The 14,973-nt window shown below is 41.5% G+C and overlaps 1 protein-coding gene across 2 annotated transcripts in view; it reads right to left on the bottom strand.

Moving 5' to 3' along the window:
* Window positions 1-14,973, bottom strand: part of SLC6A1 (solute carrier family 6 member 1) — a 310,460-nt gene that overhangs the window by 95,720 nt on the left and 199,767 nt on the right. For both annotated transcript variants that reach the window (XM_069736765.1, XM_069736766.1), the window contains 3 exons: window positions 10,593-10,724; window positions 7,371-7,471; window positions 778-887 (listed from right to left, as the gene is read on the bottom strand). In XM_069736765.1, coding sequence (XP_069592866.1) covers window positions 778-887; window positions 7,371-7,471; window positions 10,593-10,724 — 343 coding nt within the window. The remainder of the gene's footprint in view (window positions 1-777; window positions 888-7,370; window positions 7,472-10,592; window positions 10,725-14,973) is intronic.

Genomic DNA, 14,973 nt, shown 5'->3' with positions numbered 1-14,973 from the left:
ATGCCTGGGTACATACTATGTACAGTAAACACCTGTCCAGGTAGCTACTAAGTGAATATCAACTCTTACAACAACTTATGCCATAAAATCATTTAAGAAAATAATCAAGTCAGAAAATAAAAACTAGATTAGATGAAAAATATCATTCAATATATATTTTAAGTTAGTTACAAAAAACATATACTGATGCATTGATGGTCACCTAGGGAAGAAGGAAAGGAAAAAAAATAAGAATCTTCAGAAAAATATTAATATTCAGTTTTTTTTTAAATACTTCTTTTTTTAAAGCATGTTTCACATTTTATTTCTGTTATTACGGCAATATTCAGTCTAATGATTATTCACATGTTAAAGAAAGTACAACAAGTGCTCTTATGACAAGTTTTTTATATAATTTATATTCAGTCTAATGATTATTCACATGTTAAAAAAAGTACAACAAGGGCTCTTATGACAAGTTTTTTATATAATTTAGTAAATAACAAAAAATAACGTGCATTTGCATATAGCAACCGGTTATTAAGCCAATCCAATCTTGCGCGATAGCTAGAGAGTGAACGTCTGACGGATTGTTCTCTGTTGCAGCACAATTATCCTTTTTCACCCTATTATTAGAGGAGCCTGATGGCGGAGGCTATAATTACTGGAGATGGAAGTCTGTTTGCTGATGATCTAATAAAGGTACATTTACATGAAATCTCACTATTGTATAACAGGTGCTACAATCGGAATCATTGAGCTATAAATGTGTTATATTATCCAAAAAAAAACACTTACTCCCAAAATTCAGTCACAGCGCTGGTCAAGTTTGTTGTGTTGATTATGGAATAATTGGAGAAGCAGCGCTCTGTGTTCCAGGCATTGTCACAATGTTTCCAAGGTAAAACCTATATTTAAAAAAAGAAAAATACATTGACTTTATTTATTTATTTTTATAAATTTATTACATTTTTATTACAATATATGCTATTAAAAGGGTTCACGTTTTAATTTTTTTAGGGCACAGACTTGCACTATCAACAAATTATTTAATAAGCCTTATCTACCCCCTACAGCTCCAATGTTGCCTTTTTGACAATGGCCCCAAACTCTTTTGACATAAAATGCAGCAAGTATATCATTACAACAGCATGTGACCAGTGCAGCCGATCACTGGGCGCAGCGGTCATGCTGAGGTAGACACTACTGTACAATACTGCAGAACTCAGTGACTAGCTGCAAAAGTCATAAGTTGTGGTCATGCCATCACCAATCAATCCGTGTTCACAAAGACTGGTGAGAGGCAGATCTGTAGCAGTATGGCAGGCACGTAAGGCTGATTTATTATTTTCAGATAAAGCAAGCTTTAAAATCCTATAAAACCTTTTTATTATTATTTGATATCACACTTATTCCCATTCGTCCATATGAGTGTATGTGCCCCAATATGGTACCTTTGTCCTTTGTGAGACACAATGTCCCCTATTCATCAAGGAAATTTTGCAAGAATTCTGGTCTAAATTGCTATGAAAAGTCACAACATTTTTGAACAACTCATAGTCGCCCAAAAATGTTGTAAATTTTGGCTTTTCCACTCCAGCTTTCACAACTCTGACAAAGTGAGCAGAGCTGTGGCAGTACGGGGTGAGGTACGTGCGTGACGCTACAACTCGTCTTAGGCCTCATTCAGATGTTAGTGTTGCATGTACAGTGGGGCAAAAAAGTATTTAGTCAGTCAGCAATAGTGCAAGTTCCACCACTTAAAAAGATGAGAGACGTCTGTAATTTACATCATAGGTAGACCTCAACTATGTGAGACAAACTGAGAAAAAAAAATCCAGAAAATCACATTGTCTGTTTTTTTAACATTTTATTTGCATATTATGGTGGAAAATAAGTATTTGGTCAGAAACAAAATTTCATCTCAATACTTTGTAATATATCCTTTGTTGGCAATGACAGAGGTCAAACGTTTTCTGTAAGTCTTCACAAGGTTGCCACACACTGTTGTTGGTATGTTGGCCCATTCCTCCATGCAGATCTCCTCTAGAGCAGTGATGTTTTTGGCTTTTCGCTTGGCAACACGGACTTTCAACTCCCTCCAAAGGTTTTCTATAGGGTTGAGATCAGGAGACTGGCTAGGCCACTCCAGGACCTTGAAATGCTTCTTATGAAGCCACTCCTTCATTGCCCTGGCGGTGTGCTTTGGATCATTGTCATGTTGAAAGACCCAGCAACGTTTCATCTTCAATGCCCTTGCTGATGGAAGGAGGTTTGCACTCAAAATCTCACGATACATGGCCCCATTCATTCTTTCATGTACCCGGATCAGTCGTCCTGGCCCCTTTGCAGAGAAACAGCCCCAAAGCATGATGTTTCCACCACCATGCTTTACAGTAGGTATGGTGTTTGATGGATGCAACTCAGTATTCTTTTTCCTCCAAACACGACAAGTTGTGTTTCTACCAAACAGTTCCAGTTTGGTTTCATCAGACCATAGGACATTCTCCCAAAACTCCTCTGGATCATCCAAATGCTCTCTAGCAAACTTCAGACGGGCCCGGACATGTACTGGCTTAAGCAGTGGGACACGTCTGGCACTGCAGGATCTGAGTCCATGGTGGCGTAGTGTGTTACTTATGGTAGGCCTTGTTACATTGGTCCAAGCTCTCTGCAGTTCATTCACTAGGTCCCCCCGCGTGGTTCTGGGATTTTTGCTCACCGTTTTTGTGATCATTCTGACTCCACGGGGTGGGATTTTGCGTGGAGCCCCAGATCGAGGGAGATTATCAGTGGTCTTGTATGTCTTCCATTTTCTAATTATTGCTCCCACTGTTGATTTCTTCACTCCAAGCTGGTTGGCTATTGCAGATTCAGTCTTCCCAGCCTGGTGCAGGGCTACAATTTTGTTTCTGGTGTCCTTTGACAGCTCTTTGGTCTTCACCATAGTGGAGTTTGAAGTCAGACTGTTTGAGGGTGTGCACAGGTGTCTTTTTATACTGATAACAAGTTTAAACAGATGCCATTACTACAGGTAATAAGTGGAGGAAAGAGGAGACCCTTAAAGAAGAAGTTACAGGTCTGTGAGAGCCAGAAATCTTGATTGTTTGTTTCTGACCAAATACTTATTTTCCACCATAATATGCAAATAAAATATTTAAAAAACAGACAATGTGATTTTCTGGATTTTTTTTTCTCAGTTTGTCTCCCATAGTTGAGGTCTACCTATGATGTAAATTACAGACGCCTCTCATCTTTTTAAGTGGTGGAACTTGCACTATTGCTGACTGACTAAATACTTTTTTGCCCCACTGTATGTGTTGTATTATTTTTTTCGCGATGCATCACGTTCCCTTGCAATGCTTGTAGATGAGAATTCCTCCATAATATTTGTATATGAATTTTTCGATGACATTTTAGGCACATACGGTACTTTCACAAAAGACTGAGTAGCAATATACTGTAAGGAAGTGGAGGTGCTGACGAGCAATACCCCTCTTCCCTTGAAGATGCAATGTTGATAAATCACATCAGATAATACTTCTTGAGGACTGAGGAAGCATAAAAAGACATTTGAAAAATTGGAGCCCAGGTCATGGAGACCATTCAAACGGTATGGAACTTTGCCCACCTTTTGTCCTTGAGAGGGAAAAATTGCGCCTGAAAACAGACATATGTCTCCAAAAGAAAGTATGGAATATTGGAGTTTGTATAAATCCGATGGGGATGGGGCATACATTTTCGTCCTCAGGTCAAATCAGGGAAAAAGATGCACATTTTAATAAAAATTGCACAAATTAATAGTGGGCAGACTGCTAACAATAGCCAGGTAGTGTTTTGTCTCATGGTAAAATCCCAATAAAAATTTGGTGACGATCTCGACCTTCTGCAGTCATCCTGAGAGGAGTTATTGCATAGGTGGGGATTTTCATAAAATCCTGAAGTGCTGACAATAGCTTCCAACCAGGCACATGTAAAGTCATCACCGGGGTGTGTGTGGGTGGAACTCAGGGGCTCATAAAAGATCAAGGTAAATTATGATCTTGGTTCCTGTAGAGAGATACACATCGTGTATGCCTGAATTCCGTTTGCTGAACATCCCCCAAATCAAAGACCTCTCCTTTAGCCACCCCAGAAAAGGCGCATCTGTAAGATGCGCCAATTCCGGCACTTAGCCTCTCTCTTCCCAGTGCCCTGTACTGGTGGCATATGGGGTAGTAAGAGATTGATGTAACCTTTGTATTGTAAGGTGACATTAAGCCGGCTTAGTAATGGATGTCAATAAGACACCTCTCCATTACTAATCCTAAAATTTGTAAAGGGTTAAATAAACACACACATGCAGAAAAAAAGTATTTTTATCAAATAAAACATTAAACACTGTTTGACCATTTTATTGTTACTGGTAATCCATGCTAAGCCCTCGATCTTCTGTAAAAAAAATTTAAAATAAAAAACCAACAATATACCCATACCTGTCCGGCATACAGTCAGTACCACGGCATAAACTATATCTGGGGTATATACAGTTTACAATGGGTAGCCGTGCTAATGGGGCTGTCCCGGTTGTAAACTACTGGGGAATTAATGAAATGCTGGGAGCGGAGCTTGAGTGACTAGCGGTGATATCACTGAAGCTGCGCCCATTCACAGCATGAAATCAGATGAACTCTTGAGCTCGGGAAAATGCCAACTTAAGGGCGAATTGTAAAGAATTTGAGGTGCTACCCACAAGCCCCCTTGAATATACAATATTGAGATATAATGTATTTCACTTTTAAATTGTGACTTTAGCTGTGTGACAATTTCCATTCACATTGTTGTGGAACAGACAGAGTTTATAGTTGGGACTAGCCCAAAATGGGAGGGATTATGTAAGAAGACAGAAGATGCTAGTGGTTCAGATAGGGCATTAAACAAGTATTGTAAGACCAAAGGTCTGACAGTTGGCAGTCTGACAAACCACAGTGTGTTGTGTGCGAAGAGCGAGGACCACTACACATCATCTTGAGGACCGAGGAGACATAATTAGACATTTTATTGATTGGAACTCAGGCCAGGGAGGCCATGCAAACTGTATGGAACTGTTTGCCCAGGCGAAGCAGAAGGCCCACTTAAAGTGGACTGAAAGCAGAAAAGGAATTGTAGCAGCAGGATGCTAGTGAACAGTTGTCTACAGTGAAAGGAAGCTCAATTGTCTGTATTAAAAGAAACTATGGTTGCCATATTGGGACATAAATTCTCCTTTATAGAGCAGTGGACTTTAGGTTCTAATGAGGAGCCGTACCAAAATAACTCCAGCAGTGGGGTCCTCATTTGTCAGTTGGGAACTGAGAGTAGCTGTGAATGGCCATAGCTTTACACCTTGACCCATGCGGCCCTCACAGTGGAAGATGAAGTCTCCCATAATTGTTTACTGGAATGTCATGAAATACAAGTGTAAGAAGTGCAAGGAAAAAAAATGTATTTAAATGTAACAGAGAAGTGCTCATGTCTGCTTAATGTAAGAGAAACGTTTGTGAAGAATTGTGCCTATTGTCTGAAGTATATAGTTTTTATAAAGTTCATGTTCATCAAAAATAAGTTTATTGTTGGACTTTGGACTCCCTCACTCACCTTTGTAACATCTAGTCCATCTCCTGGCAGAAACACCGGTGCTCTCACCGCCGCAACCCTGCACCTCCTGCTCCGCCTGCTGCCTTGTCTCTGGTGCCTCTGCTCTCCACTTCCCTTCCCCAGCAGAGGCTCTGACACTCACTGACCGGGTCCCAAGCCCCATTCTCTTGTAGCTGCCCAGGGTCTGCACACTGCTCGCAGATCCCCGGGCACAGTGCTTAGTGTACGCATGGTTCCACATTCTTAAAGGGACAACATGAGTCATCCTAAAGTGTCCCCAGCCAATGGCCGGGGAGCTCTTCTTATTTAAGGTACCTTCATCAGGTAGGAGGTGCCTGTGCAATGTTGTAAGTGTGCTTCTAACATCCTTATCAGTTCTCAGGTTCCAGCACTCTTATTCCTGAATACCAGCCTGTCTATCAGCCGTGCCCGCCAGCTTTTCCTTCAGCCGTGCCCACCAGCCTGTCTTTCAGTCATACGCACCAGCCTGTCTATCAGTTGTGCCCATAAGCCTGTCTTACAGCCGTGCTCGCTAGCCTGCCTATCCACCATTCCAGCCCGCACCCGCCAGTGCTTATCCTCTTATTTGCCGGTCCCATTGGCATCTGTGCTATCTGTCGCCTTGCCCCGCATGCCTGCATCTATTAGACTTTCCCTCAGGCCACCCCAGCGACTCATTCCTAGGGGGTCAGCTAGCATCTACCCAAGGTTAGTCCTGGAGTAGCACCTGGACCACCTCCATTGTCTCGCCTCCGATCACGGTGTCATATGTTGCTGCATATCCGTGGTTAAATTGGGTGAGGCTCCTAGTTGTGCCCCTTCAGGCTCTCCTTAGGCTCAGGCACAGTGGTTCCACCACTCAGCCGGTTACACAGCCCAGATCCATACAAACTGGATCAATAAACTAAACACTTTTAAAACAGGTAAATAGCAGTGTCCTTCTTCCCTCGCAGTAACACTAAAATGGCAGTTTTTCTTCTATTCACAGGAAGATATCAATCACAGTGTGTGGGAGGAGCAGGACTCAATAATGTAATAATTCCACTATGATGTGACAGCTCAGCTGATCTATAGGATAGGGGTGTACTGATCTTTCAGTATTTCGAGTGACAGCCCAATCGCTCTAGCTGAGGCATATCATGCTTGTTGGGCCTGCAGGGTCTTCTAGGTGTAACCCATTCTGGATGATTGGCTATTTAGCTGGCTGTCTGCCTCCAAATACTGCCAGTTGTAACTTAGCCCAAGTGGTATGCGTTTGCTCTGTGCTCTAAGTTCCTGTATTATGATTTTTGCTGCCAGACCTTGGACTTTGCCTTTGACCATTCATTTGTCTATCCCCTTTGACTTGATCCGCTACTTTCTTGGTATTATAATCCAGGACTGTGACCTGATTGATCCTGGCTCACACTTGCGTTTACGATGAGATCTCTACCTTGACCGGAGGTGTTTATGATGAGCTCTCTACTAGACTACCCTGCCTCAAGGTTTGCCCAGAAGTAGTGACTCAGCACCACAGCTAACTACCTCCAGGAGTCCTGATAACAGTTAAACATCTTATGGAAACCAAGATGCATAGGAATGGAATAGAAATCTATGCATCTTTTGAGCTCAGTGTCTCCTTCAATTTCATATCTCATACTGTAGCACAGGATACCTGCCAGATATACTTCAGACATAAAGACAATGTATACTATGAGGGTATAGGAAAATGTCTAGAGAATACAGAACAGCATTGCTAAAGATAACATACTAGTAAATATATATAAAATACTTACTGTTGTGAATGAGTTATATAGATAATATATAGCCCAGGATATGATAACAATGTAGTAAATGTTTAGCCAGAAAGACAGAACTGCAGCAGCAAGTCCAACACCTGGCAAAACAGTAAAGTTAAGCGTACAACAATTAATCCAATTTTTAATTATGAATATTAATATTACTTGCCTGTTTTAATCAAATTGAAACAAAATGAGATTATTCACCAAAAATAAAGTAATAGTCTTTTAATCGGATTGGTAGAGTTTTTCAGATTTCGAAGAATCTGGGTACTTTCTTCCAGAAACAATGCCACAGAGGTCCGTCGGTTGCTTTTATTATTGCAGCTTAATTTTTCCCCAAAAATTCTGAACAGTTATTTCATACACAACCCAGCATGTGGTTGGATTTTTCTTTTTATTAAAAAAGCTATGTATTTCTAATAATATACAACCTCTTTAGGTTTGGTTCAAGCAAAGCATTATTAAAGAACTTCACAGGAACTTTTGGTGGATGTGAAAAGGATAAATCTGCCCATTGTTTCCCCATCCTGTTATACCTAATTGTCATGTACTAATATATTTAACTCACTGTACTGTGCAAAAATGCTGTTAGACAAAAATGCTTTAAAAAAAAAAGAATTATTAATAGTGTATTTTTTTGTCAATTAACAAAATGCTAAGTGAATAAATTAAAGATACAGTAAATCTAAATCAGATCAGTATTTGGTGTAAACTCCTTTTGTGAAATTGTATCTAGCAGAAATTCTGCTGCTTTAAAGGCAGTTTTTGAAGAAACTCAGCAGGGAGGTTGTTCCAAACATCTTGGAGAACTAACCACAGATCTTCTGAGGATGTCGCTTGTGCAAATCCTTCAGTCATCACGGTGGCTAGGTGGATAGCACCTAGCCTTGGGTTCAAATTCCACCAAGAACAACATCTGCAAGAAGTTTGTATGTTCTCCCCATGTTTGCGTGGGTTTCCTTCGGGTTCTCCGGTTTCCTCCCACATTCCAAAGACATACTGATAGGGATTCTAGATTGTGAGCCCCATTGGGGACAGCGATGATAATGTGTGCAAACTGTAAAGCGCTGAGGAATATGTTGACACTATAAAAAAATAAAGATTATTATTCTGTCTTTTCATGTAATTCCACACATACTCAATGATGTTGAGATCTGGGCTCTGCCGTATCATCAATTTCATGACCCCGTGTTCTTTACACTGAAGATAATTTGTAATGATATAGTGTTGAGCGAAACGGGTCGGCCAGATTCAGAAGTCGCCGACTTTTGGCAAAGTCGGGTTTCATGAAACCCGACCCGACCCCTGTGTGGGGTCGGCCATGAGGTCGGCGATCTTCTGATCTGGGATCAGAATTCCGATACCGATTCCCGATATGTTTAAGATATCGGGAATCGGTATCGGAATTCATATTTAAGTGTAAAATAAAGAATCAAAATAAAAAATATTGCTATACTCACCCTCAGACGCGCCCTGGTTCTCACCGGCAGCCTTCCTTCCTAAGAATCAGCGCCTCAAGGGCCTTTGATGACGTCGCGGCCTGTGATTGGTCGCGTGAGCGGTCACATGGGCGTCACGCGACCAATCACAAGCCGCGACGTCATCTAAGGTCCTTCAGGCGCTAATTCTTAGGAAGGAAGCGTCCGAGGGCGCGTCCGAGGGTGAGTATATTCCTAATAGGTATATACTCACCCTTGGACGCGCCCTGGTTCTAACCCGCAGCCTTCCTTCCTAAGAATAAGCTCCTGAAGGACCTTAGATGACATTGCGGCTTGTGATTGGTCGCGTGACGCCCATGTGACTGCTCACGTGACCAATCACAAGCCGAGACGTCATCGAAGGTCCTTCTGGCGCTCATTCTTAGGAAGGAAGGCTGCCGGTGAGAACCACTGCGCGTCCGAGGGTAAGTATAGCAATATTTTTTATTTTGATTCTTTATTTTACACTTAAATATGGATCCCAGGGCCTGAAGGAGAGTTTCCGCTCCTTCAGACCCTGGGAACCATTAGAAACCCAATGCACTGCATTGGGTTTCGAGTTTCGGCCGACCCCGTCCCCGACTTTTCTATAGGATCGGCCGAGTTCACTCGACCCGACTTTTGAAAAAGTCGAGTTTCGTGAAACCCGACCCGATCCTATAAAAAGAAAAGTCGCTCAACCCTACTGAAGATAATTTGTAATGATATTGGCTGTACATTTGAGGTTGCTATCCTACTGCAGAATATATTTGCAGCAAATCTTTCACCTCCGTAATAGTAGTAAATAATGGATAAGTATCTGCCTGTATTTCTCAGCATTTAGGAGACCAGTAATCTTGACCAAATCTGCAATTTGCTGAAATGCAGTACCAAAATTACAAGCATCCTCTACCATGCTTCACTGTTGTGAAAGTAAAATTAATCTGGGTATATATGAAGATACAGAAGGATCTGTGCAAGCCTACATTTACAGAAGACTTGTGGTTAGTTATTGAAGATGTCTGGAGCAACCTACCTGCTGAATTTCTTAAAAAAACTGGGTAGAAGTGTAATGTGAAGAACTAATGCTGTTTTTAATTCAAAGGGCAGTCACACCAAACACTTATCTGATTTAGATGAACTTTGGACACTTATATTTTAAAAGCAACCCTACTGTGCACAAATCTTCCTCATACATAAGGTAATTTTAATTAGAGTAACCAATATATCCATTTGTATGGTTTTTACCAAGGGAGCATTGCCTACAGGATAATTATGGAGGGCAGTATAAAGACACACCCTTTATTTTGAGCAATGACCCCTTGGTAAAGATGATAAAAGTTAGCATATTGCATAAATTAAATTAAAAAAAAAAATCTTTGGAGCCATGTTGCTGCAGATTTTTTAAAAAAAGCAAAATGAAATACTCAGGCAAGCAACAGGAATAAAATATGAGACAAAATTAACTGCTTTTGACAGGTCTTCCATAAACTAACACACTAAAAAAATATCACAATGCAGCTCAAAATATTTACAACAGTAAAATCCTTTAAATTTGCATAGTTGGGTGTCAAGTTACTTTTTTCTGCATCGGAACGCATTTCTGCATTGATATTTTAGTAATTTTAAGAAAGGATACATACATATCTGCATATATAATTTGCATGTATGTTACAATTCATTGTTCGACAATGTCAATATAAAATCAGAAATCAATAAAATTATCACATGACGAGCAATAGTGATAAAACATACATACCTTTAAACATTGGTGCAAGCCTCCATACTCCAAGACCTCCGATAGATGTATATTGTCCCAAGGAACATTCCAAGAGGAACAGCGGAACCCCCGCAAAAATCAGTGTTAAGAAATATGGAATAAGAAATGCCCCTAGAAAAAATAAAAATAAAATTCTGTTGACACCAAAAAAAATAATAAATACATGATTGTCCGTAACATTATGTGATTTTTTTACAATCAGTCATGTTAATGTTTATGTACATGAGCAATCATCAGATGAAAATGTACAGTGGATATAAAAAGTGCCCTAACTTCTGTTAAAATGCTAGATGTTTGTCATGTAAAACGAACCATGCCAAAAAAAATCGTTTCAGAACTTTTTCCACCTTTAATGTCACCCATAACCTGTACAATTCAATTGAAAAATAATCTGAAATCTTAATAAAATAATTGGTTTGTATAAATATGCACACCCTTAACCAATAACTTGTTCAAGTAGCCTTTGAATTTATGACAGCATTCAGTATTCTTGAGTAGTAGACTATCAGCATGGCTCTTCTTGATTTGGCAATCTTTGCCCACTCTTTTTTGCAGCAGTGCTCCAAATTAGAGTTGAGCGACTTTTACTTTTTTCGGATCGAGTCAGGTTTCGCGAAACCTCGGGTGAAATCTGCCGATTATTGCGAAAAGTCGGGGGCCGACTGAAACACGAAACCCAATGCAAGTCAATGGCGAATCAAAGTCGGCAGTGAGTGGAGGACAGGAAAACACCTACAGTGCCCATTTTAATGCCAAAAACATCAATTCTTATTACTTAAGCTTGTCAATCTCAATTTACTTTATAATAATAGTTAGGCATTGAAAACTGGGGGTCATTTGGCTAAAGTTGTGGGGGGGTAGGGCTGGCTCAAGATTTTCGTGGGCCCAGGAAACGCGGAATACATTACGGCGGTGGAGCAGGGAGAGGTAAGTATTTCAACTTTGCAAGTGCTGTGATCCTGAGCAAGCAGGGGGGTCCCACTCATTGTCACTTGGCACTGGCACAGGGCCCCTCATAGTACGGCGGTGTGTTTGACGGTGGGTGGCGCCTCCCACTGGCAGAGACACTTTTGCGTACTATGAGGGGCCCTGTGCCAGTGACGTCGCCAACGAGTATGCCCCCCACCTGATGAAGGAACCTGCACTTTCATCTGCACCTTCCTCTTTGTTCCCTTGTAAGGTGGTATAGTATGTGGGAAGGGGAACCTGACTTTCAGCAGGGTCACATTCTGGCTGTGTAGCATGCAAGGGGAATGTAGTGGTCTGGGTCAATGTACCAGCAGACTCATCTAGCAGTGGCTGGGCAATGGGCAGGATGAGGAGGAAACACAGATATAGGCCCAAATAATGAAGTTGGCTAAATGCAGTTCAAAATTGGTAACAGGACTAAACAGGCAGCATTGCTTTGTTCAGTAGAGGAAAACTGTAAAGAGTGACAGTTAGTAGGCCCAAATAATAAAGTAGGCTAAATGTCTGCCAAAAAATTGTTCATAAATAAACAGGTGGCATAGCTAGGTACAGGGGTGGGCTCCTCTGCTGAGTAGCAGACAGTGGTAGTAGGCGCAAAGTATTAACTGGTCTGAATGGAGGCCAGGGCCCCTGTATATTTTAACTATCATCTATCATTTTAACAAATTTGTATTGGCAGTGCACAGACTACACAGTGGTGGAGAAGGGAGCGGTAAGTATTGCAAGTGGTAGAGCACTGTTCGAGTTGGGGGGAAGCAGTCTCTCGTGGGCGGCGGTACTGGCACAGGGCCCCTCATATTACGACGGTGTGTCTGACGTTGGTTGTGCACCACCACCGTCAGAGACACTTCATTGTACAATGAGGAACCCTGTGCCAGTGCTGTCACCCAAGAGTGGGCACACCCACCTGTCCGGGCAAACGGCACTCGCCCGGGTGCTTGCGCCAGGTGGTGACCACGGACCTGTGGGGGGAATCAGCCCATTTAGGGAGGTATAAAAATGGCCTATGGTGGACATTCAGCAGCTGCAAATGGAGGAATTGGAGAAGTCAGTAAGAGGAGGCCAAAAGCAAGACATTTTTCAGGCAAGCTACGTGTCAGCAGGGGAAGGTGGGGCAAAATAATTTGAAATCTATGATTGGTTCATTTTAATGAAGGTTAGATCATCCAGCTTTAAAAGCTGTTTTCCTACTCCCAGATAAGGGAGCTTTCGAGGCCTTGTGTAGCCAGATGATGACGCTGGCTCAACACCTCCAGCCTTAGGTGCTATTGGCTTTTGCCACTACCACCAGATGCACCACCATCAGTACCAGCTGGCAACCACCGCCCACGGGCTCTTCCACCAGACTTCCTCATTTTTTGAAAAATCTAAACAAAATAACAACTGTTATATGGTACTGTAAAACAAGGTAGAAGGTGTATATAAACTTGTTGAGAATTTAAATCTCCCTTTTTTTTGGGAGACTGAACCAAAACTCAGGCCCTGTGCATAAAACAACACAATGTAAGTGGCAGAAAGTGGCTGGCTGATATACGACAAACTAACAGGACTGAAGTATATCCACTTTATGAGAATTTGAATCTCCCTTTTTTGGGGGAGAATGAACCAAAACTCAGACCCAGTGTATATAACAACGCAATCTAAGTGGCAGAAAGTGGCTGGCTGACATACGACAAACTAACAGGACTGCAGTATATCCATTTTGTGAGAATTTGAATCTCCCTTTTTTGGGGGGAGACTGAACCAAAATTCAGACCCAGTGTTTAATTCAACACAATGTAAGTGGTAGAAAGTGGCTGGAAGATATATGAAAAATACAAGGACTGTAGTACAATTTCAATCTCCCTACAATGATCTCAGGACAAGTATGGCAGCAATAAAAAGGACTGCTGCACATAAAAGTGTGGACAAATAAACAAGATAACTGTGCAGAAAGGAGCAACAGGGTTTTTGCTTTTAAAAAAAGCAGTTGGTTTCACAGCAGCGTACAAACAGCAATGCAGCTATCAGGGAGCCTTATAAGGCAGCCTAATAAGCTACAGAGCTGATGCACAAAAATATAACCTCCACTGTCCCTGCAAAAAAATGGTGGTATTGGACAGTGGAAATTGCTACAGCACAAGCAGTTTGGGGGTTAATCTTCCCTCCCTAACTATATCCCTTCTTCTGATGAAGCTGCAGCAACCTCTCCCTATGCTAAGATCGGCAGAAGTAAGATGGCGGTCGGCATACACACCCCTTTATGGCCCCTGTGATGCCGCAGAAAGCAAGCCAATCACTGTCATGCCCTTCTCTAAGATGGTGGGGACCGAGACCTATGTCATCACGCTGCCCACACTCTACGTCCTCCTTCATTGGCTGAAAAATGGCGCTGAAAACATCATATGAAACGTGACTTTTGCGCGCAGATTGGTGACCTCATGGACGATCGCACACTAGGATTGGGTTGGGTTTCATGTAACCCGACTTTGCCGAAAGTCGGCGATTTTTGAATTTGTCCGATCCGTTTCGCTCAACCCTGCTCCAAATCTGTCAGATTTGTCTACAGTGGCTTCTTCAGGTGTCCCACAGATTTTCAAATTAAGTCAGCTTTGGCTGGGCCATTGCAAAATATTGTTCTTTTGGTGACACCCTTCTTTTGTTGATTTGGAGGTATGCTTATGGACACTGCCAGGCTGAAAGGGGAAATTTCTTTTCGCAGAGGCCTAAACCTTTTGTTGCAAAATTGACCGATATTTGGAATTGTTAATAATTCCCTCCACCTTGACTAAAGCCTAAGTTCCAGCTGCCGAAAAACAGCAACAGAGCATAATGTTGCCTCTACCATGCTTCACTGTGGGTATGGTGTTCTATTTGTGGTTCACAGTGTTGGCAAACATATATTTTCGAATTATGGACAAATAGTTCAACCTGAATCTTATCAGACCATAACACATTTTCCTACATGCTTTAGGCAGACTTAATGTAGGTTTTGGCAAAACACAGCCAGGCTCGGATGCTCTTTGTAAGAAAAGGCTTCCGTCTTACCCACTTATCTTACCCACAGAACAGATATGAAAAATATGGGAGATTATAGTCACACGCAATACACAGTCAGTACTTGTCAAAAATTACTGCAGCTCCCTTAATGTTTTTGCAGGATTCTTGGTAACCTCCCAGATCAGTTTTCTTTTCATGTTTTCACCAATTTATTTAGTAACGTGCAGTTCTAAGTAATGCCACTGTTCTGCCAAATCTTCATGATATGGCGATTTTCCATTTTGTTTCCTTTTTTCCTACCCTTCTTCCTAGAGCCATAACTTTTTTTATTTTTTTCATCACTAAAGCCATATCAGGGCTTGTTTTTGTTGGATGAGTTATACTTTTTGAATGACACTGGAGAACGGGAGCA

Source organism: Ranitomeya imitator, chromosome 8 (assembly GCF_032444005.1).
Source record: "Ranitomeya imitator isolate aRanImi1 chromosome 8, aRanImi1.pri, whole genome shotgun sequence".
NCBI lineage: Eukaryota > Metazoa > Chordata > Amphibia > Anura > Dendrobatidae > Ranitomeya > Ranitomeya imitator.
The sequence above is the reverse complement of the archived record's forward strand: the minus strand, read 5'-3'. Positions and strand labels throughout refer to the sequence as shown.